The sequence below is a fragment of the Nelumbo lutea genome, chromosome 8 (assembly GCF_056320005.1).
Source record: "Nelumbo lutea isolate HS-2025 chromosome 8, American lotus-T2T, whole genome shotgun sequence".
Lineage (NCBI taxonomy): Eukaryota > Viridiplantae > Streptophyta > Magnoliopsida > Proteales > Nelumbonaceae > Nelumbo > Nelumbo lutea.
The window spans coordinates 14,860,365-14,885,576 of NC_142691.1; the positions used below are offsets into that span (position 1 = coordinate 14,860,365).

Consider the following 25,212-nt stretch of genomic DNA (forward strand, 5'->3'; position numbering starts at 1 on the left):
TTAGACCCATGATACTTTGGGTCATTTCGGGTTCTTGAATGAATTGGCTAGGTGGCATATCAACTTGACCTTTCAGCACATTTGCACCTACATCCCATCTTCCGTGTCTCCTTACTCAAGAAACTGTTGGAGTCAAATGCAATTGGCAGCCTGGTTTTACCTAACTTTACTGAGGGAGGTTTTTACAAGTTGAACCAGCTCAGATATGGGACTTTAGGTGGGTTTGTCATGGGCGGAAGCTACGGAAGCCCTAGTCCTCTGGTCCCATTTTCCCCCTGAAAATGCCATGTGGGAGTCTTATTCCCAACTACAACAAGAATTTCCTCACATTGACCTTGAGGCCAGGTCAGTCTTAGGGGGTGGGAGTTGTTAGACAGTAGTCCAATTGGTAGCCCAAACCCATGGGAAGCGCAGAGCCCAACTTGAGCATTTAGGAGCTAGGAGGTGGTTCAGATGGAATGGTTCATTCCCATCCAAGGTTCAAGCATGTTAATGTGAGATGTCTGTGTCATCTGGACTGGCTTACGGGCATTTTTAATGTGATGTAATTGGATTTGCAACAAATGTATAAAAGAGTTGTAAAAGGAGATGAATAGTAGCTCCCAAAATTCCAAATCATTTCCCTCTTTTCTCTCTCCCTCCTCTCTCTCTCTGCTAATTTTCTTCTCCTTCTTGGCTCTCAATCTCAGGAGAGTGAGCTTCTTGAATCTGCTCCAGAGTTAGGCTGCTCCTAACACGCCTGGAGGAAGATTCCACTTGCATTCAAAAAATGAGAAAAACCGATCCCAAATACAAGCAACAAATGAATTGGAGATTAGAAAACGGTAATAAGTCTCACAACCAACTTTGTAGAGAGTGCACAAATTAGGGGATAGGCACTAGTAAGGCCTTTGTTTATGAAGAGTGTAAAGTATTGATCTTCCCATGGAAAACCTCACAACAAAAGGCTCCAATCTTATGATGGATTTCTTTCATTGGGAAAGATTGCAGGGATAATTGTGGAGGGCAAAGAACATCAAAGAAAGAAGTACATAAGAAGAGGCCCCTAGGGTGGAGAGTCCATACATGACTATCAGGCTTTTGAAGATCCAAGTAGACTCCTAGGAGTTGCAACAAATTCAAAATCCTTTGGTATTTAGACTCCCTAATGCTTCTTCTAAACCCCGAGTCCCAATCAAAGGAAGAGGAAGACATGACATTTAGAAATTGGTTCATTTTTGAAGGTAGAGATCGAAAATAAAGACGGGAAATGATCTTTAAGGGGGACATCTCCACACACAGCTCCTCCCCGAACTGAATTTTATTACTGAAACCAACCTATACGGCTATACCTGATAGAAATCTGAAACATTGGAAGCACATTATGGATAACCTTTCAAGGAAACGAGAAAGCAGACCTAAAGGATATGCTAGCATTCCACCCGTTAGCCATGAATCCATACCATAGTTTCTCAGTTTCCATAGGGTAACATTTGTTTTTGTTGGGACGGGCCTATTTCATTTTTGGTCCCAGTCCTTAATCTTCTTATGCCCTGATTTCTAGTACTTTTTTTACCATTACGCATAAATAGATATGTTTCGATACTAAATCTGGTTGTATGATGCAGCCAACCATCTGATTTCCTTTTTCTGAATATTATTCATTTTTACGACTACAATCAGCTCAGCTGTACTTAATACTAAAATGATGATACTTCCCTTAAGACATCACATGCTAATGACCTTGTAACTTGACTCCTTGTAAGTTCTCCTATCAGAAAGATTTTATATAAATTGGCCTTTGTAGTTGATGCAAGCTGAAGATGAAAATGGGGGAAAATGATGAACTGTTGATGGTGGAATCAAAAACTTGTAAATAGGAGCTAAAGTGGTAGGGTACTCAGGGATTTGCTCAACCCATTGGTTCAGTGGAATCACTTGACTCTCTAATGGGGGATTCATGTTGTTACCAACAAAGATCAATTCAATCCCTGAAATCTGCTTTCCTTGTCATGCATAATGGGCACATGTAGAGGGCTGTAGCTTGTGAAAGAAGACACCTCCAACATCTGGAGAGATGCACCACACAGGAAACTACTATTATTTATAATCTTGTACCTCACTTGTAGATGGTAACTTTGACTATTGAGATCACAATTCCATGCATGGATTCACACCATAATATGATGCACTAAGGTGTATATCACAATTCAGTGATGTTTTCTATGACAGTAGTTTCATAGCTCTAGCTTCTAGTAATGTTTGATATTAAATCATTGTTAGTTTATCCTGAAGTTTGATTGTTGGGTGTTCAATAAGGCATTGCTTGGAGAAAACAAAAATCAAACTGAAGGGTCTCTTCTCTCTTTTTAATTATTAAAGGAGATGTGATTGGATTGTATTGTTTATCAAAATGGTGAGTACCCAAATATGGACTATAAACACCTTCTACCACCCCCCTAAAAACCCAACTCCAATAATGAACATCGGTGTTCTTTTTTGCGCACGTCTATCTGCTACTGTGTTGGTTCTAACACTCCCTGATATTGTTAAAATAATGAGGCAAACACCAGAATTTGCTCCTCACTCTTCGCCATCATCTTGTTGCATCTTTTAGTTTGCTTCAAAAGCCAAGGAGGAGAACCAAAACTGTTATGTGATGTTATCCATGTGAAGAATTCTCAGTTCCACTTCAGTTGAGTTTAAGATCCCCTTTGGACTCCACCAAATGCAGAAAATATGATCCCATCAGACTTGAGGAAAACCCCTCCAAACCCGGCTGGCCCTGGGTTACAACTTGAGCTTCCATCGAAGTGTAGTCTTATTATCACACTGATATAGCAGTTAGCAGAAGGGAATCAACTCTCCAAACACTCTATGTTTAAAGAGATTGATCTCCTATAAATGGACGTGTAAAAGCAATGGTGATAGTGGACCTGTGATCCTACTCTCAATTGTATGGTGAGCACATCTGTGGGAGAAATGGGAGAAAAAACCAAATATATGAACAATCCCTGATATTTCCTGAATCAGATCTATTTGAAACTTAACACTGATCTTCTGAACTCTTAATTATCCAATGCTTTGAGCTGACCCGTCTGATGCACATGAACAAGTAATGCCTGATAGGAAAGGAAAAACAAAGCAGTCACCTGGATACCATTATCAGATGTGAGTTTGCTTATTACAGACTCAGCAATACCTGGGGCCTGCTTTACTAATCAATATAACTGGCATTTAATTAAGAGAAACAACCTGGTGCATATTAAGTCCACCAAGAAACCAGATGCCCAGGACCAGAACCCAGTAACGATCCTTTTATCTTGTTACCTATATCTATATGAAACTAAATTAGGGTTTATGCATTTGAATATTCTGCTACACTGCAGTTTTGCCCAAGAAGTGTGGTTTAAAATCTGGAACCTGTTTGAAATAAAGAGCTGCTGCCTGGAGTCAGTTATGGATTTTGTAAAAGGCTGGATTTTAGGGGTTTATCTTTGAAAGGAAAGGTGGCTTGGAACATGGTGCCTCACCTTCTGTTACACTGCAGTTTTGCCCAAGAAGTGTGGTTTAAAATCTGGAACCTGTTTGAAATAAAGAGCTGCTGCCTGGAGTCGGTTATGGATTTCGTAAAAGGCTGGATTTTAGGGGTTTATCTTTGAAAGGAAAGGTGGCTTGGAACATGGTGCCTGCAGCTGTTTTTTGAGTTAGGCTTCCATCAGGGCAACACCCATTCGAGCAGCCTTTACAGCCTTGCATTGGGAATATCTCCACATTCATGTGCTTTATTTCATGGGGAGATATTCCTGGTGCAAGGTTGCAAGAAGCTGTTGGGATGGCGTGAGCACGGGCTTGCCCTAATCGAAGCCAATCTCCTGTTTTTTGGTGTTTATGGCAGGAATGAAATGCTAGAGTTTTCAACAACAAACACAATTCTCCTGACACAGTGTTTCAGAGAATAGTGGGCAAAATGATGTCTTGGCTTTCTCTTAACAAATTATTCAAGAATAGGATCTACAACACTTTTTTTGTACATGAAAAAATCTTTTTGTAAAGCAGGGCTGGGGGGTATAGAGCTGCTCAAGCAGTTTTTCATAAATCCCTGTGTACAGCTTCTTGTTGTACATGGTTTTCTTATTTAATAAATTCATCATTGAGCAAGATATAAATTGTACTTAGTAAGGGCATGTTATTGTTTGGATGGTGATTTTACTTTTTGGTTCTTTGCAGGTCCAAAAGATGTGAAGGACGTGTTTGCTCTTTTAAAAGATTGTTCCGCTGAAGTTAATAGTGGTAGCGTTCCTCTCAAACTTCAGGTCATATTACTCTTCGTTGAAGAACAGGCTCGTTTCATTTTTATATTGTTACATGACCTCTATTGTAGTCTTCAATCCTTAAGAAGTGGTGGTGCCTCTTCTACCTCATTAAACGTTATTTGTTTCGTTGCAGATCTCATTCAGTCTTCTATTTTCTCTCATTATTGCTTTCATATCTGATGCTCTAAGCACTGTACCTGATAAGGCATCTGTCCTGTCGCATGATGCATCTTTCAGATGTGAATTTCAAGATCTTGTAAGCTTAAAGATTACTGCTGCTGTCATTTGATTTTTCTCTTAGATTATTGCTAAATTTTAATTCATTATTGCAGGTTATGTCCACTGGAACTGATCCAAATGTTGAGGGGTTTGTTGACGGAATAAGACTTGCATGGATTGTACATTTGATGTTAACACAAGATGGAATTACTGCTAGGGAGACAATCTCAGGTGCTTCATCCCGTGATCTTGGGAATGTTTATTCATGTCTGGAAGTTGTCTACAGAAACAATGTTTTCCAGTTTTTTCTGGATAAAATTCTCCGAACTGCAGCCTACCAGGTTTGGTTATTAATGTGGTACAATTATTTTGAATTGTAGGTATTAGAAATGGGTGACATGTTTTGTTTCTTCTTCTTGTTCTTCTTTTCCTTTTTTGAATGTGTTTTTGTGTTGGGGGACGGGGGGCCCTATGAACATGCTCCGATCTTGATTCTCTTCTGCTTGTTCTTTGAACAGAATGATGATGAGGATATGATCTATATGTATAATGCTTATCTGCACAAGTTGATTACATGCTTCCTTTCACATCCGCTTGCTAGAAACAAGGTTAGTTGTTCTTGATTGTTTGTTTCATTCTCAGAATTTGTGAGATGTTGTTTCCAACTGTTATCTTGATTAATAAGGCTATGTTTTGTTAAAATTCTGCTCTAAAGAATTACTATTAGAAGAATTCTCTCTTTCTCTCTCTAAAAAACTATTTGAAGAATGAATTTCCAGCCAAAAGTGATTCGTTTTTGAAACTAAGAAAAAAGCTTAGAATGAGTTTTAAGACCAAAAAAGAATTAGTTCAAACAATTTCATACATCCTGACTAAAAAATTGTTCTTAGGATCACAAAATTCATTAGAATTAATTCTTTAGAAGTATTCCAAAGTTCCAAACACACCTTTAACTGCTTACAAGTTTCATTGTCCTCATTCAAGAATTTTATTTATCAGATACCAAAAAATCCTTATCGTAGAATTTGAGAAGATAATAACAGTTTTATGCACTGGATGCCATATAATCTAGAAAAAGTTTTTGGATGGCGTTGATGATGATTTGTAAATCAGCACAAATCAAGAGATGTTATCTATACAAGGTCTGCATGTTCAAAAGTTAGAAGAAAAGAGAATCAGAAATCTAGTCAAATATACTCATTGGCTGTTTACAGGTCTGAGAACGATGCCAGTAGATAAGATTTTTTTGTTTTTTCTTTTCTTTTTTTTTGTCTATCATAAGGCTCCATGACTATTTTGAGATATTATTTAACATAATTATGGTCATGCCTTTGTTAGTATAAACGTGAAAGTTTCATTTCTTACCTCCCTTTTGAGGCTAGCATTTGCATTATTTTCCTTGAAATAAAAGGGAGGGTGTCCAGATTTCTTCTCTCTTTTACTTACCAGAATATCATGAACAAACAAAATTGGTACATAAATCTTGCCCATAGAATGTCTGTATTGGCACAGAGAAGTCACAGCAATAAAAACACTTGAAACAAAACTCAGAATCTAGTATCTTTCCAAAATAGATATAGTAAAATGGAAACACTTTCCAAAAGCATAATAAAGAAGACTGAGGTCACCTTGGTTAGCTTCTCAGATCAGCAAATGCTCTAGCTGACGATCTTAGGGAGGAAGACATCAGTCATTGTACTTTAATGGAAGCTCACTTGGTAACCCCGAACCCTCAGGAACAGGGTGTGTGTTCAGGGACAGATGGGGCAAAGTGATAGCATTATACTCAGGCCCAAATGGCATGGGAGATTCTGTTAGAGCTGAAGTAATGGTGGTATTATGGGGACTGAGTATAGCTCAACAACTTATCTTCCAACACGTGGAGGTCGAAGGGGATTCTAAGGTTGTAATATTCTGGATGAGCAATAAAAGTTCAGATGTTTGGACTTACAGGCAAACTTGAAGGGAGTTTGGTGGTAGCTAAGAATTGGGATCAATCTGCCAATGGAATAGCTGACTCATTGGCCAAACAAGGGGTTCAAAGGAAACATTCGTTTTGGTCAAAGTTGTAATGTAATCTCGGTGGTGTTTCTAATGGATGAGGAAATGGTACCCATACACTATAATGTGATGTTTATAATGTAACCTAAATTGAAGTTAATGATTTTTTGTTACTGATAAAAAAAGTCGATAGTCCTTGTATTTGGCATTATATCCCTTACATTATAGCTGTTATTTGCATCTGGGGATAATTTTTCTAGGGAAGTATAACAGTGGGACTAGCTCTCATTTGCATTGTTCAGTAGGGTCATCTATCAGATTAATGTGCTTATTTCTTGATTCCATAGCAACTTCTGTCGGTTACTGATGAGGAAAAAGTATAGTGTGGATAAAAGTAGAAACGAATGTGTTTGACCTCTATCCATCTGTATTTCTCCTTTTTTTGGTCTTTTTCCTTCCCCCTCCCTCCCTCTTTCTCTTCTTAATGCAATATTTTTTTCATTTCTATTTTTGTATTGGTCATCTTTATGTGCTTATAGAATCATTTCTGTTAGGTGAAAGAAATGAAGGAGAAGGCTATGAGTGCACTTAGTCCATACCTAATGGCTGGATCACATGACTTCAGACATGATTCTGATTTGAATTCCCAGCAGACAGTTGAAAAGATTCCTCAGCCATTTGTTTCCCTATTGGAAATGGTTAGCGAGATCTACCAGGTCAGTTTCAAGTCCATCTACAATTTTGAGATTGTTCAATAACATATGTATAAACCAGGAAGGTAGTGAGCAACTTATCAAAAAGAAAAAAAAACTATAAGGTTAGTCAGTAATGAGCATCGGCTTTTTTCTTTATTTTTTCAAAAATTTATATAATAACCCATATTTATCCAGTAAACTAGTGTTGTTAGACTCAGGCTGGACTGGATGGTTGGACTATTAGACTTGGGAATGGTGGGCTTTCTGATTTTCATTTTTTTTTTCAGAAACTGTCAACCTGCTATTAACTTGGGTGAACTGTTGAAAAGTGTTTTGTTTTTAGCAACCCAGCCGATTTTCAACGACCTGCTTGGGTCATTGCTTCTTTGTAATGTATAAAATGTCAATGAAGAGAGTTGATCCTATGACCTTTCATTTATAATGAACAATAGGCTACCATTAAGTTATGATACCTTTTGTGTTTATTTTTATTTCTCTAATGTTTATATTGGCCAAATTTGTTGTTGGGAACTTGATTTTGGATTTGATCCTTGTCCTTCCAGAATTTTCTGAGACTCAATGATGCTCATTTGGATTCATGTAGTGAACCCCATATAGTTGGTATAAGGCTTAGATGATGATGACATGCATATTTGGTCAATATTTGTCACTGGTTATTGGGTCAACCCACTGGTTGGGCTGCTTGACCCGTGACCTGCTGGCCTTTCCAGTTTTGTTAATGGTTTAAGTCTAACAACGTTCAGTCCCTTTAACATAATAAAGAGGATTGGCAACCTGGCCTATTTTAGGGGTGGCAAATGGGTGGGTTGGGTTGGATGAGGGTTGAGTACCAACCCACCCATTCTGACCCACTAACCCATTTGTCACCCATGTTAGTGGATCACAACCCACTTTGACCCTGACCCACCGTAACCCACCCATTTGACCCTCTTAACTTTTTATTTTTTTAATTTTCTATGTTTTAATTGCACAAAGTATATAATTATATATTGCAACTAAGAAACACAAAAGTTCATTTTTTAAGTAAAAATAAAAAATGCATAAAAACACATAAAATGTAAAAAAAAATATATATTTCATGTAAAACAAAAATTGCAAAGAAAAAACAAAAAATTGTCATAAAATGCAGAAAAATCAGAAAAATATAAAAATAATTGCAGAAAAAAATACAAAAACTGCAAAAATATAAAAATTGAAGAAAACAACAAAAATTATAGAAAACAACATAAAGATTGCAAAAAAACGGAAATTATAGAAATACTAATAAACCAAACTTTATAGAAAAGTGCAAAAATTATTGAAACTTGATCAAATATAGAAAAATTAAATGATCATATATTTCAATAAAAACACAACATAATCAAGAATTGAAGAAAATGTATTTTTCAAAAATAAACAAGAAAAAATTGAATAAACAGAAAAGATTGTGACGTTCTAGATCAAGCACAAGAGGGAGGAAGAACCCCCTGTTTTCTAAGAAACTAATAGAAGAAGAAAAATTGAGTGAGCGAGCCATAGGAGAGAGAGAGAGAGAGAGAGAGAGAGAGAGAGAGAGAGAGAGAGAGAGAGAGAGAGAGCACCTTTGTCTACTGTCGGCGTTTTGGATGTAGCACAAGGAAGAATGACCCCTGTTTTTATGAGAAACCCAAAGAAGATTAGGCCAGTGCATGGTGGATGAAGCTTGCTAGCGCATTAGTGTTCTCCACCGACAACAATCTTGGTGGCAACATCTTGTTCAACGGAGTGAGGGAGGAGCGAAAGATGCTTGCTATGCCATCACCATTTTCTACCGGCGGCGATCTTGGCAGCAACGATCTCATTCGACAGACTGAGGGGGGAGTAGAAGAGGCTTGGTATTCCATTGTCTACTTTACCGGCGGTGATATATTTGGCTGAGTAGGTGAGAGGCCAAATATTGGAGACAATAAACCCCAAGTCCTTTTTTTTTTGTTTTTCTCAATTTCCCCTTAACCCTCAATCGACCCAATGGGTAACCCTCATCCCAACCCCACCCTAACCATTCTCCCCTGACTATAATAATAGGTCATTTGGCCCATCTTGACCCACCACTAGAATGGGTTGGGGTCAAGATTGCCAGCCCTAGCCTATTTATTGGAGCTCCTAGCTGACTCTTGGTTGCATCTTGTGTTCCATGTGGTCTTACTCAAGAAGTCAGTGGACCCATATGTCACTAGCCATCCCTTCCTAACTTCATTGATGATGGAGAACTAGTCACAGAGCCCAAGTGAAACATAGATTTCTGTTGGGTAAGAGTGGGGAAGAATGTTTTCCCAGAACCCTTGGTCGAGTGGATGGGCCTTCCAATGGGAGCCCAAAAGGAGAGAAATAGAGGGGAAATTATTAAGGTGATTTCGTGATTACTACCAGGGCGGTTCATTGGATAAAATTAATGGACCTATTTGATGATATTCCTACAGTTGTTCTGCTGAATAGTTGGAAGTGGCAGATCCAGCTCCAAGTAGAAATGTCCTTCCTGCATGGAGTCCACCATGTTCTAGTTTCATTAAGTTGAACTTTGATGGCAGTAGTGAGGGCAACCCAGGGCCTTTAGGGATTGGTGGAGTTCTTAGGACAGAGGAAGGTGTAGTCATTGCTATGTATTCGGGTCGATTGGTTTTGGGGACTCGCTTCGGGCTGAGGTTATGGCTGTGTTGGAGGGTGCAAAAAGAGCTAAGGAATTAAGTATTAACAGGTTGGTCATTGAAGGAGACTCAAAAGTGGTACTAGCCTAATAGGTTGGCTACGGAAAGAGGATGATGGTATGTGGCCTTGTATTAATGATCGGAGACTCTTAAAGTGGCTGATACAGGGTATGGAAGTGAGGCTGCAGTGGGTTAAGAGGAGTGCTATGCTAATTCATTTACCGATTTCCTAGTCAAACAAGGGGTTGGAAGTGATCAGTTCTTTTGGGCTGTGCTGTAATCTTCCTTGTTTTTTTGGGGTAGTTAAGAGAGTTTATCTCCCCTCGCCCATGTACTTTTTCATTAATCTAATGAAATGGTTCTGTTATTCATCAGAAAGAAAAATTTATAACTACTTTGTCTCAAAGCTTGTTAGAACCGCCTGTGATGTTCCATAACCATTTTTCTTGCAAAGCCTTGTTCCACTCTATTAGTTTACCTATTACCTAGTTACCCCTTATCCTTCCTTTCGTAAACTAATGCCTATCCCACTAAGGTTTCTGAGTATTCTGCCCTTTAGATCTTTATAAAGGGCATCTATTTATGTTGATAATTCGTGGTTAATTCATCAAACCCATCAATAAACTAGGTGGTGTGAATCCCATAAAATGAACTTGATCAATGTGTCTATGTGTGCCTAAGGCGAACTTTCAGAAACTCTGAGGACATGCAATTAGTATTTTTTTTGAGAAAGAAGTAGCCAATCCATTGCCTATTTTTGCTCATGCATCTTGAAGGGGAGTGCATCAAGTTTAAGTCATTAGTTGAGTTGAGGAGGATCCATATGTCAGAATTGGATATTCTTAGATCGTTTATTATTATATATAAACCCATATATGTCTAAATATGGTTATCAATCACCTAAAACTCTGGTCTAATGCTTGTAGGAGCAACACTAGATTGTTGGCTTCCTAATCATGTAAATTTGTTCTAGTTTGGATTATTCTACGCAACTTGATAGCAATCATACCATAGTTTTTTTGATAAATAATGAAATATCTTACTGATTATGAACAGTAAAATATATGCATGTGCAATTATTCATACACCCATAGGAGTATACATCATACCCCACCTCTTATATATTCATATAACAACTGGGCCTAAAACAATCGATTCATTTATACCTACCCCTTGCTTAGCTATTGCATCAACCATTCTATTTGCTTTCTGTTTTACCCTTTGGACTTCGATTTGCATTTCTATTGCAACACTAGATTTGCATTCTATTGCAATAAGACTCTCTCCCTGTTCAATGGCTATCCAGTTATCACCTTTGAGTCATCTTTCATAATTAGTTTATTACTTTATTTATGTGCATTTCTTTTGTTCGATGCATTCCATGAATAGTTCCAGTTATCACCTTTGTGTATGATGTGATGTCTGTAGATTTATTTATAAATTAGAAATTTGATTGGATAAGTTTTTTCAGGGGTAAAAAGCATTCATTGATTGTGCTGTGAGTAAATTTCTTGCTGCTTGCATATTTTTTAAGCTTTTTCGTTGTGTAAGCTTAATTTCTGATGTTCCAGTATTCTGTTTATTATGTTGCTTCACTATTTGTATTTACATAATCTTTTTTAGATGAAAAATAATTAGCATCTAATATGCATGGGATTTTATCAGAAGGAACCGGATCTTTTGTCAGGCAATGATGCCTTGTGGACTTTTGCAAATTTTGCTGGAGAAGATCATACTAATTTTCAAACACTTGTTTCTTTCTTGAAAATGCTCAGTACCTTGGTATGTAGACACTCTTCTTAATTCCCTATACCATTCTTTGTATGGTATAAGATTCTTTAATCTGGTGTACTTTTTCAGGCTTCCACTCAGGAGGGTGCTTCAAAGGTTTTTGAATTACTTCAGGGTAAAACTTTCCGCTCTGTTGGGTGGAATACTCTATTTGATTGTTTATCCATTTACGAACAGAAGTTCAAACAATCCCTTCAAAGTGCTGGAGCTATGTTACCTGAGTTTCAAGAGGGCGATGCAAAAGCACTTATAGCATACTTGAATGTTCTTCAGAAGGTTTTGACTTTCTTCTTCTCTTTATTTTGTTAATTCATGATTTTATGTTATTTTATTTGTGTAAATATTGAATAGTTCCATTGCCATAAATTTTTTTCTTGGCATGGTTAAATTTGTACATTATAGCATGCATGTCTCTGTGTTACTGCACTTGCATGCAGAGTATATTTGCGGTGGTGTATGTTACTGTAGTTCTATATTCAGAATGGTTTTGGGCTTGCTTTTTTGAAACTGTGGGTTTAGCATTTATGTTGTGCATTTACATGCAACATGAGCATGAGTATTTGATATGGTTAAGTTAAGATGGTTAATGAAACAGTAGAAGGAACTGGTTACTGAATGCTACAGCTTGCTGACAAGCCTTGAAAGAGTAAACATACCATTTTATGAATCTGAGAATGTACTTATAATATTTGTTGTTAATTTTAGTATGCTGAGCCTGAGCTAATCATTTTGGACTAGTTCTTGGTATTGGATTTATTATATAATAATCTTGTGTTTAAAATGATGTTTTCCCCGTGTTGGTCATTGGGAATGAAAATTGGAGTTCTTTATGTTTAATCTAGATGGTATTATTAGGGTAAGTGGTTGCTTTGATCTGAAGAAGGGTCAATAGCATTGTTGATTGGATGCCTATGCAGTTATGCCTTTATTTTGTAACAAAATGAACCTTGATGACTACAGCAGGGGAAATCCTTGAGACTGAGGTATTTGTGGGTCTTTTAGAATCCATAGTGGAGAGGTGCTGGTAGTGTATTCAGGTCCTATAATCCTATTAGAGTGGGGAATTGTGTACTATTTTCTCTTTATTCCACTTATTGTACTTCCTTTTTTTATTTATGATGTTAATATTCTGATCAGTTAGTAGTCAAAAGATGTAATTTTCTCAAAAAAATTTCCTCATTAATTTACATGATGGTATTTGTTATCCTTTGAACCTTATATCCTTAATGTGGTGACTGGAGTTCTTTTGATGGGTCTAATGCCCTTCCTTTGGGCAATTTAGTTGTGTTGGTTGAGCTGGCTTCTACGAGCAGGGACCGAAAACCACTCTTTGCTGTCAGCAACAGTGAAAAAGATTCGGTCATTAAAAACTAAATCTGTTACAACAAGCAGATTGTGATTACATAGAATTATAGCCTCTGCTATGTCATTCCAGCACACTTTTTATGCTTGAGCCCAAAACAGTTGTGGTCTAACGACCCCCCATGTAGCCAAAGCATCAGCCAGACTTTTTGTAGACGTTTGTTCCCACCTAGTTTGTAGCTGTATATCTTTAGAATGCCATTTGAACAGTCTAAATTCATTTATGAAGTTCTAATCCACTCTCTTTTCTTTTAGTAGCCAGCATACTACCACTTTCAAATCACCTTCAATTATCAATCTTTCAACTCCCATTTCCTTGGCTTTCTGCACCCCAAATACCGCTGACAAAATTTCTGCCCTTGTTGAATCTCCTTTTCTGATTAGACCTGAATACATCACAATAATAGTTCCTTTCTCAAAAGGCGAGCCTAGTAGGGAGATTTGTTGGTTGGGAATTAGAAGCAAAGAAGGTGGAAATGTGGGTGACTCTTGAATGAGGAAAAGAGAGAGTTCTAGTAAGAAGGTTAACGATGGATTATTTTTTATTCATGTTCCGTAGCATAGAAGTGGTAGAGAGGATTCTTGACTTTGAGTCGGTGAAAGAAAGGGAGTTTGATCTTCGGCTTGGGCGGTGGCATATGCAATAACAGAACAAAGAAGACGAAGGGTGGTGTGGATTGATGTACTAGGAATCTCAGTGCATGCTTGGAGTATCCTTACTTTCTAGGTGACTGATGGTCATTGTGGGAGGTTCTTGAAGTTCGATAATAAGAACCAATCTTGGGATAGACTGGATATGGCGAGATTGTTGGTGGAGGTGGAGCATGTCTTAACCATATTGAGCAAAATAGACCTGTTATTTGCTGGAGAAAGGTATGAACTGAGATTAGTGGTGGAAGGGGAAGATGGTACATTCCAAGCCAAGGCGTAGGCATGTGGGAACAAAGAAACCAGTAAGGAATTAAAGATGGTTGCAAATGGGCGAAGGAAACAAGGGTTGGGAATAGAGGAAGAGAAGATGAAGCGTCAGTCGTAGAAGGAAGAAAGGATGGAGGGGGAGACCTTGAAGGGTAAAAGTGGGATTCCAAAGTATATTGGGGAGGAGAGGGTGAAGGATAGAGGACACATGGAAGGAGAGGAAGTGGGGAAGAGGACAAATGAAGAATCGAATAGAGGGGAGGAGGGCGGCGAAGTGGTTTGGGGCTTAAAGGGTTATTGACGATCGATTAAATTAAGTGGGGTCCACATTATGGAAGGCTGGTCAACACGTGTCAACACCAAAGAAAGCCAAATGTATTAGGGGTCTTAAGGACGACATAATAGGGTAAAGGAAATTAGGTGCAGGCAAGATGAAGAGATCAATGGAAATGCAAGGGTCAAATGAAGGGGTGGGGAGGGGGAGAGGCAAGAAATGGGCGATAGTAAGGTATCACTAATGCTAAGAAAAAGAGTGGGGACCATTGTTTTAAGAGGCTGGGTAACGATTTCAAAAGGGGAAAATGTGGCAATAGGTTGCGGGTGATTATGGGTATTTTTGGAAAGATGGGATTTAATTCGAAGGGGTGTGGGGTTGCATCTTATCAAAAGAGGTAGAAGAGAAGAGTTTGAACCCAAAGATGATTGAGTATGGGATTTATCAAAAAAAATGATTGAGTATGGGTGGTTACGAGGTATGAGAAAGGGAGGAAAGTAGAAATTTCAGAAGGAAGGAAGATGAAGGAATTCCCATCTTGTAAATAAAAAAGGATGACTTGCATCAACTTGAAGGCATGAAGGTTGCAGAAGAGCTGACTTCAACGGGAGATCGAAGCAAAGAAATCAATCAGACGACTTCTTCAAGCCAAGGAGCTCTAGTAGCTAGAGTCCAATTGATTAACTCTAGAGGTGACAAAGGAAAGGGATTATAGGTGGAAGTCGAATGAGATGGTGGAGATTTTGAAAATGGGGTACAAGAAATAAACGAATTTTGAAAATGGGGTACAAGAAATAAACGAATTTTGAAAATGGGGTACGAGAAATAAACGAATTATTGGTGGGGCAAGTAGGTTTAGGAGTTGGGATTGTTAGGAACAGAGGACCAGAGGGAGAGTGGAGAGGTTATGGGGGAGGGAGAAGAGGAGAGAGCGGGGTCGAAATTGAATAGGACTGTCCATACTGCAATCCTTTTTTCCTTTGGTGAAGATCCTGCAACTCCTCTCTCCCCCCATACTCCTAATAATATCACTTACTGTGAAGGTTGAGAAAAGTTCCAGTGTTCTCACCCAGTGGTGATGGTTTCAGTTAATGTCTTCCTACTTTTCACCTTCTAAAAAATTATTTTTGGCCCCTTCTTTGTGGACATCTAAGCAGATTTGCATAAAAAAGCCTATCCAAGCAAATGGGAGGAGTCCGCCTACATCCAGAAAGAGCAAAAAACCATATTTCAAAAAGAGTGGTTACACTTTAGAGTGCACATCTAAAAGGTTGGGCCGTAGCATTATTTTATGTTGTATCCATCAGGTTAGAGATTAATCTGGCTTGGACAAGCATTAGAATTAGGGGTTTGGATGACTATTTTGGAGCTTATGCAACATGAGTAGCTAAAGAAAAAAGGTTGTGTTTTGGAATGGTAGAATACTGATATGTTTCATTCTATTGCCAATGGGCGTATTTATACAGTAAGTTGCTGCAATAAATAGAAAGAAAGAAAAGAAAACAAAAAGAAGAAAAAAATAGAAAGAAGATAAAATAGAAAGAAAAAACTTTTTAAATCAATCCTTCCACAATGCTAGGAATATATACAATTCTATTTTCAGATCTGAACCAATAACCCCACGTTTTCCAACACCCCCCCCCAAGCTGGTGAATAGAGATCCTCCATTCCCAGCTTGGCTATAATTCTCTGAAAGTCTGTACTATTGAGCCTTTTAGTAAGTACATCGGCCAGTTGTCCTTTTGTAGACACATAGGGAGTGCAAATCAACTTGCTGTCTAGTTTCTCTTTTATAAAGTGTCGGTCAATTTTGATGTGCTTCGTCCTGTCATGTTGAACAGGATTGTGAGCAATATTGATGGCTGACTTGTTGTCACAATATAGTTTCATAGGCTCTTCTCGTGGAATCTTCAAGTCTTCTAAAATTATCTTCAACCAGAGTAATTCACACACTCCTTGTGCCATAGCCCTGAATTCTACCTCTGTACTTGACCGAGCCACTACATTTTGCTTCTTACTCCTCCAAGTGACTAAGTTTCCTCCTAAGAAGGTACAACAACCAGAAGTGGACCGTCTATCTATTGGAGATCCTGCATAATCGGCATCTGTATATGCTTCAAGAGTCAGTCCTCCATTTCTTTTGAATAAAATTCCTTTTCTTGGATTGGCTTTCAAATAGTGCAGAATTCGATGAGCAGCTTGCAGATGAACTTCTTTAGGATTATGCATAAACTGACTTATTACACTTACAACATATGCAATATCCGGTCATGTATGTGCAAGATAAATGAGTTTTCCAACTAGTCTTTAGAACATCTCCTTGTCTACACTTGCATTCTCGTTGGCTTCTCCAAGTTTATGATTGGGATCTATAGACGTGGAAGCTGGTTTACATGCCATATTTCCTGTTTCTCTCAAAAGATCAACAACATACTTTTGTTGAGAGATAAAGATGCCTTGTTTAGAATGTGCAACTTCAATTCCGAGAAAATACTTTAGTCTCCCCAGGTCTTTTATCTCAAATTCTCTGGCAAGGCAGTTTTTCAATGCTTCCTTCTCCTTTTTATCATTCCCAGTAACGATTATATTATCCACATAGACTAATAGTGCAGTAACTCCCCTTGAGGCTGTGTGTTTGTTAAACAATATGTGGTCACCTTGACTTTGCTTGTAACCTGTACTTAGCATTACCTTTGTAAACCTTCCAAACCATGCTCTCGGAGATTGTTTGAGACCGTATAGTGCTTTCTTCAACCGACAAACTTTGTTCCCTTTAATGCCTTCTCCAAAACCCGGTGGAATGTCCATGTATATCTCCTCTTCTAGATCACCATGGAGAAACACATTTTTTACATCAAACTGTTGCAAATCCCAATTCTAGTTAGCAGCCAACGACAATAACTCCCGTACTGTATTCATTTTAGCTACTAGGGCAAAAGTCTCCTGATAATCTACCCCATAAGTTTGTGTATATCCCTTGGCTACTAGGCCTGCTTTGTAACTTTGTAGTGACCCATCAGATTTGTACTTAATTGTGAACACCCATTTACAACCTACCGTCTTCTTGTTTCTTGGTAGATCCACAACTTCCCATGTGTTGTTTTTTTCTAATGCCTCCATTTCCATTTTCATGGCTTTTCTCCACTCCTTATTAGAAAGTGCCTCGGCTAGAGTATTAGGAATTGGAATGGTGTTAAGGCTGGCTAGAAAAATTTTATGGGATTTGGAGGATCTTTGGAATGATACATATTTGGCTAAAGGGTACAATGGGTGTTTGGTACATTCTCTGGTTCCTTTTCTCAGTGCAATAGGTAGGTCATACTCATACTCAGACTGTGAAGGTGTAGGTTCAGGATCTGGATTAGGAGTTGAATCTTGGACTTGCACAGGTTGAGGATCTGGATTTTTCCTCCTAGAGTAAACCTGCATATATCTCACATTATCATGCACATCATTTGTGGGGTTAACAGTGTCCGAATTTGGTTCAATGGTCGGGTTGTTTGACTCTTGTTGAGACTCGGGAGTGTGGGGCTCAGAGGAATGTGACTCAGAGGGATGTGATTCTTGACGATTAAATGTCTGTGAGGAGGGTAATACATCTAGGGAGAGTAGATCCGAGGCCTTATCTTCCATTAATGAGGGCTCCCCCTGAAGATAAGGTTGAGTGAAGAAAGATTTTCCTTCTTCAAATGTGACATCGATGGAGGTGTAGAATTTTTTGGTGGCTGGATGATAACATTTATAACCTTTCTGAGTTGGGGAATATCCCAAGAAGACACACCTGATTGCTCGTGGGTTTAATTTTCCCTTATTATGGACATGAACAAAGGCAGTGTTGCCGAAAATTCTTGGTGTGAGATTATTTGAGGCTCGAATATTAGGGTAAAATTGAGAAAGGACTTGTGTTGGGCTTCGGTTGTCAAGAACTTTAGATGGTAGTCTATTTATGGTGTAGGCAGTAGTAAGGACAACTTCCCCCCAATATTGTTTTGGCACCTGATTTTGAAAGAGAAAGGCTCGGGTGGTTTGCAAAAGATGGCCATTTTTTTCTCTCAGCTACCCCATTCTGTTGGGGAGTGTTAACACAAGAGGATTCATGCACAATGCCTTCTTTCTGAAAAAAATGTGGAAAAATTCTGATTAAAATATTTTGTAGCATTATTAGATCGAAACCTTTTAATTCTCACACCAAACTGAGTTTGGACCATGTTATGAAAGTTGGGAAGAATCGTACCCACATCAGATTTAGACTTAAGAAGATTAATCCATGTGACCCTAGTGCAATCATCAATAAAGGTGACGAACCATCTAGAACCAGTAATGTTGGGAATTTGAGAAGGACCCCATATATCCGAATGAATCAAATAAAAATGAGTTGAAGATCTTTTATTGCTGATTGGAAAAGAAACCCTTTTGTGCTTAGCAAGTTCACAAACATCACAATGAAAGGTTTCAACATCAATTCCTTTAAACAAGGAAGGAAGCATTGTTTTTAAAATAGGTGACCAAAACGGAAATGATGACGCCAAATTAAATCTTTATTGCAGGTAGATAAGAATGACTTGTGTGTGACATGCATAATAGTGTGAGATGATTTGCTGGTTGCTTCAAGGTAGTAGAGTCCATCTCTTTCCTTAGCAAGTCCAATCTTCTTCCCCGAAACTTGGTCCTGAAATACACAGTAAGAAGGGAAGAACACAACATTGCAGTTCACATCCTGGGTGAGTTTATGTATAGAGATAAGGTAGTGGATAACTTAGGAACATGAAGCACATTTTTAAGTAATAGGGATGGAGTAATTTGAATATTCCCAATCCTTGCCACTGTGGTGAAAGAACCATCAGCAACAGAATTTTTTTCTATTACTAGGACAGGGTGTATAGGTGAGAAAATGTAGGAAGAGGGTGTCATGTGGTCAGTAGCTCCAGAATCAAGAATCCATGGAAAAACACTAGTCGAGGCATATAATCCTAGAGATAAAGACTCACCTGAGAGAGCAAGAGAGGTAGAACCACTTCCTAGTTTCAAGGATTTCAGGAAGCACCTTAGCCTTTCAATTTCTTCATCATTAAATGGTCCTTGACTTGAGTGTTCTTGCTGCGGGGTTCTGGAGACATTATGGGCCTGTTGAACTCCTTTTGAAACTCCTCGATTTCCCCATTCCTTGCTGGATGTGGGAGGTTTCCCATGAAGTTTCCAGCACCGATCTTTCGTTTGTCTGGGCTTCTTGCAATAGGTGCACCAGAGGTTATCGTTGGAGTCATGGGTGGTTGTGTCACGAGCCAGATTGTTCTCACCCTTTGAACCACTGTAACTTCCTCCACTTGCCACCATGGCTGAGCCTTTGGGATCTTTAGGCTCAAGCATGATTCCACGGCGGCTTTCCTCGGCTCTGACAAGGGATATGACTTCATTCAATGGAGGCACTTCTTCTTTGCCAAGAATTTGTATTCGGACCTGATCAAATTCAACATTCAGTCCGACAAAAAAATCATACACCCTATCTCTTTCAATAAAATTCTTCAAGATCACAGCATCATCTGTGCACTTTGTCTCAAGAACCCGATAATGATCAAGCTCATGCCATAAATTTTGCAACAGATTTGCATACTCTGTAACACTCTTGCTCTCTTGTTTGGCTGCCACAGTCTTCACTTTGACCTTATAGACACGAGCAGCATCATGGGCTTTGGAATAGGTTTGTCGGACAACATCCCAAATAGCTTTTGCATAGGGAAGAAACATACAAGTATCACTGATCTCGGGTGTCATTGAACTCCACAACCATGACATAATCATGGAGTCCTCTTCATCCCAAGCATCAAAATTTGGCTCGCCCAACCTTGGTCCTGTTCTAGGGAGGTGACTAATTTTTCCTTTTCCCTTCAAATAGGTACGCACTAGTTGTGACCACTTCAAGTAATTCTGGCCATTCAGTCTATATGTTGCCTGAATATTCTGCAAATCACCAGTGTGAGGATGAGAATTTGTTGCTCCTTCATCAGTTTGGACGGGAGCACTTGTTGCAGTCATGTCGGACATTGTTAATGGAGGAAAATTAAGGCCAACAGGAAAGGAGAATAAAGGAACACTTCTGGTTACAGATCAACACTGAAGGCCAGAAGAGAAAACCACAAAAAACTGGCAATGAAGGCCGAAAAAATCTCAAGGTTGACAAACCCAGAGCTATGATACCATGTTTTGGAATGGTAGAATACTGATGTTTCATTCTATTGCCAATGGGCGTATTTATAGAGTAAGCTGCTGCAATAAATAGAAAGAAAGAAAAATAGAAAGAAAAGAAAACAGAAAGAAGAAAAAAATAGAAAGAAGAGAAAATAGAAAGAAGAGAAAATAGAAAGTACAAAAATAGAAAGAAAAAACTTTCTAAATCAATCCTTCCACAATCCTAGGAATATATACAATTCTATTTTCAGATCTGAACCAGTAACCCCACGTTTTCCAACAGGTTGGTGTGTTGGAAATGCAGATACTTATCTCTTCAGAAGTTCCCTACATTAGTTGCCAAATAAAGACCCTAATAAAAAAGGACAAAGAAGAAAAGGATAGATATAAATTTTGGGTAAGTATTTCAAAAGTGCAAGGGGCTTCTTTGCCTGAAGTGCAAGGCAAGGTATATGCCTTTTTGAAAGAAGGCACAAAATTAAAAGAAAATAAAAAACTTATAACTAATTAATTGATATCATAAAAGTGGTAACCAATTAGGTGGTATTCATTATTATTCACTGTGGTTTTGATTGGTCAAAGCTCTTCCAATCAATGTTTTAAAACACGGAGGCGTGACTCGAGGCGTTCCACTACCTAGAGGCGTGAGGCATAAGCCTCCCGAGCACAAGGAGGCTAGAGGAGGGGGGTTAGGAGGAGGATGAAGAGGAAGGGGGGACCTCATTTTTTCTTTATTTTTAATAAAAATCTTTTATATTAAGAGGAATAAAGATGCATAACATTAATAAAATTCTTTTTCATGCTCCTCAATACAAGTTATTTTTCATCAAATGACATTTGATTCCTACTTCTAAGTCACAATATATCTCTTTATATGTGGGAAAAAAATTTAGGACCATGACATGAACTTGTTTGGCTTGCCTTAAGTTGGTTGGGTGTCCAGGGGCATAGCCCCCCCGCCGACAGGATGCCAATAATGTCGACAGGATGCCAATAATGTCGACACGATGTCGACTATTGTACATTAATAATATAATATATTAATATATTATATTATTAGAATACAATATATTAATATAAATTATTCCATTAATAATTTCTATTTAATATTTCAAATAAAATATTTATAAAAAAGAATTGACAAAATATAAAAACAAAAGAATAGATTAATTACTTTATAATATAAAACATAAAATATTTTTCAAGTAATAAAATATTAACTAGTCAGTATTTAAATATTTTTTAAAATCAGAAAATGTTTATTAAATTTTATAGTAAAAAATATTCTACATTTAATATAAAAAATCAGAATAAATTTATTAAATTTTATACTAAATCATAATTTATTATAAGTTTAGTATTAAAAATCGTAATAAATTCATTAAGCTTTATAAGAAATCAAAATTTATCATAATCTTAATACTACAAAAAGGAGTATCAGTTTATTAAGTTTATAATAAAACATAATGTATTATAACTTTAATATTTTAAAAAAATCAGAATAAATGTATTTCTATTTACTAGTGTGAAATAAATATATTAGAATTTATAATAAATCAGAATTAAAAATAAGAAAGGAAAATATCACATAACCTTGTAAAAACTCAAAATGCATAATAAATCAGTAAATCGTCATTTACTAATTTGTTATTGATCTTAGTTTCTTAGCTTTATATAATGGTTGGGAGTAAGATAATAGTCTAGAAATATGTATTAATGCTTCTTTTATCATTTTACAAAATATCATTGCATATTTCCACATATTTCATAAAATTTCCGCAATGTCTCTAATTTTTACAATAGAAGTGCATGGGCACAGGCTTGAATGAAGTGAGGTGCTGCTTCGTAAAAATCAAAAGAACTTAACATACAACAATATTCAAATCTATATTCTGAAAGAAATAGAATATTTTGAAAACCTGTTCAGCTTAATTGGTTAGAGCATCATGCTATTAACACAAATGTTCTAGGCTTCTAGCCTTGTATGTTCAAGTCCTACAAAGGCTGAATGGTTTAAAGTCTAAAACATGATAATTGCGACCTATGACTCATTTGTATGTACCATGCAATCGTATATCTTTCAACTTATTTCTGTACCAACAATCATGTGTTGGGATACATAAGCTACCATCTTCTATTTTCGTTGTAATCATTGCTACTACTAATAGATTTCTTGCATGTATATGGCAGTGTGAACATGCATATGAAATAATGATTAGGTACTTTGTTATGGGCTAATTGGTTATTGTAATTTTGTTGCAGGTTGTAGAAAATGGAAATCCTGTTGAAAGGAAGAATTGGTTTCCAGATATTGAACCCTTGTTCAAACTTCTTAGTTATGAAAATGTCCCTCCTTATTTGAAGGTTAACAGTTTTCTGCTGATTATGAATCTTTAGTTATGCTTTGTTCCCACAATAATCTTTCTTTTTTGACAAGTGAAATCTGTGTATTATACAAGCAGGAGGTTATAAATTGTTTCTGTATGTTGGTTATTTGTGTAGGGTGCCTTGCGGAATGCAATAGCTGCTTTCATTCAAGTCTCTCCTGTATTGAAGGATACTATATGGAGCTACCTTGAGCAGTATGATCTACCAGTAGTTGTTGGTCCTCCTGTTGGAAATGGTGCACAGCAAATGTCCACACAGGTATGGATTTAGGGGCAATGCTGCAAGTGATAAAACAATGCCGTGCATATTAGTTATTCTCTGGTTGGTGCTATAATCTCAAAATGGGTAACAAGTGGTTCTTTTGCTGGTCCTTGTCAATATTATATGTATGACTATACTCATATTCATTTGATCATTAGTGTTGCATGGACTTTGACACATGAGTTGGAATCTGACATGTGCAATGAAGTCTGACTTGGTGAACCCAAAAAAGTGGGATTTATAGATGTATTTCTCATAAATAATGTTTCATTATATTCGTTAAACATCATATTTTTAATAATAATCTTTAAATTCATTGAACCATCTCATTATAATGTTTCCTATCTGAGACAAGAACGATCTTAGATCTGAGATCCAGGTACAATGATTGCAGAGGTTGGAGACTAGAGAGAAATCGGATCTTAGATCCAGTGTTTTAAAAGCGCAAGGTGCAAGAAAAGCACAAGGGCCAATTTGCGCCTGAGGTGCGCCCCTTTTTGAAGCAAGGTGCAAAAATACAAAAAATGCTGAAAACTTAAAAAAAGCTAGAAAATTCAAAAAATGCCAAAAAATTTTAAAAATAAAAAAATTAAACATTATAGTAATAAAAAATATAAACAAATTTTAAAATAAATGTTTTAAAAAAACTATTATCTAAAATTGAAATAGATAAACATAACATGTAAAGTTTATTCAAATGAAAATTAAAAAAAAAAAGCTAACATATTGCATTCTATGAGTCACCTTTGTACCATGCCCCTTGAGGCAAGCCTGAACAAGTCAATGCTAGGGTTTTAAATTCTGAGTTCTCACACAAAAAATAATGATTTTATAACTTTAATTGCCTTTTAAGAAGATATTTTGTTGGAATGAATGAATTAATAACTATGAATTTAAGACGCTAAAATGGACTTGTTCGGGCTTTCCTTGAGGGGCATGGTCAGGAGTTCGGGGGTGTAGCCCCTGACCCATCCGTTAGGGTCAAAAAAGTAAAAAGCCCATAATTTAAAAAAGGCACATGCTTGGGCTGAGGCACAAGGCGCATCAGGCACACACCTGCCTTTTGAAAGGGGTGCGCCTGGGACCTGGGTGAGGCACATACCCTAAAATGCGCCTTGCCTGTGCGCCTAAGCACGCCTCAAGTGCGCTTTTTAAATCACTGCTCAGATCTTAGATATGAGATCTGCGTTTCTATTGTTGCCGCAATCGCCGTCGTCATCATCATCGTCGGTGAAGGTCGAATCCTCCTCCTCCTCTTCCTTTTTCTTCCCTCCTTCCTTTCTTTCCTTTCTCTTATTCCTTTCTTTTTTTTTTCTTTCTTTCTCAGCCAACAACCTCAGTTTCTTTCTCATAAAAACTAAAAGTCTAAAAGACTAATACCAACATTTGCCCTCATAATGTAAACTGTTTGACCCAGACGTTTCTTTCTCATAAACCGTCCGTTTGACCCAGACAGTCGAACCACTGATCCGGAAATCGGTGACCACAGCGGTTCCATTTCTGGGTCGGTTTTTAAAACCTTGGGTTGGACCAATGTTATGTAGAAGCGTTTAAAGTGAGGATTCATAAATTTGGTGAGTCAACACAATGGGCATTTTGGTAAATCTGTGTAACTTGTACTGTAGATGAGTTTGACATGTATTTTAGAGAGTTGAACATGAATCAGTTCATGAATCTTCTCCAACGGTTGGGTATCCATTCAGTGCTGCTGTCAATGAGGTTTAAGTTTCTTGTAGTTCAACATTGATAGGCATCAGAATAAAAAATCTTGTCTGTTAAAATTGTGTATAATGTTAGCTAGTGGCAGTATTTTCAGATGCTGGGCCATGGAGCAAGGCATTTCTCTTTCGTGAAGCATGGGACATAAGCATCAGGGCATGGAGTGCAAGACTTATGAGCATCTAATTTTTAATTAGTGAATATGGGGTCATTCAAATGAAGTCAGAGCCTGTTTGGTTCATGGGAATAGGGGTCTGGAATTGGAATCGGAATGGGTTATTCTGATTCCAGCCGTTTGGTAGAGTGGAATCAGAATCCCATTCCCATTCCTGCAGGAATGGTATTCCCCCTTCCCCTCCTTTGGGAACGAAATCCCATTCCTGATTATTCCAATTTCTGTTCGATTTCTGTCTGAACCA

General features: G+C 37.6%; 1 protein-coding gene across 2 annotated transcripts in view; it reads left to right on the forward strand.

The window, feature by feature from the left end:
* The window catches only part of EMB3142 (nuclear pore complex protein (DUF3414)), an 80,074-nt gene that overhangs the window by 30,000 nt on the left and 24,862 nt on the right, over positions 1-25,212 (forward strand). For both annotated transcript variants that reach the window (XR_016103816.1, XM_088959874.1), the window contains exons 7-15: positions 4,210-4,295; positions 4,429-4,551; positions 4,628-4,855; positions 5,033-5,122; positions 7,070-7,231; positions 11,560-11,676; positions 11,755-11,961; positions 22,688-22,789; positions 22,928-23,071. Coding sequence is in view for 1 of the 2 variants with exons in the window: in XM_088959874.1 (XP_088816000.1) it covers positions 4,210-4,295; positions 4,429-4,551; positions 4,628-4,855; positions 5,033-5,122; positions 7,070-7,231; positions 11,560-11,676; positions 11,755-11,961; positions 22,688-22,789; positions 22,928-23,071 (1,259 nt within the window). In the remaining variant the exon portion in view is untranslated. The remainder of the gene's footprint in view (positions 1-4,209; positions 4,296-4,428; positions 4,552-4,627; positions 4,856-5,032; positions 5,123-7,069; positions 7,232-11,559; positions 11,677-11,754; positions 11,962-22,687; positions 22,790-22,927; positions 23,072-25,212) is intronic.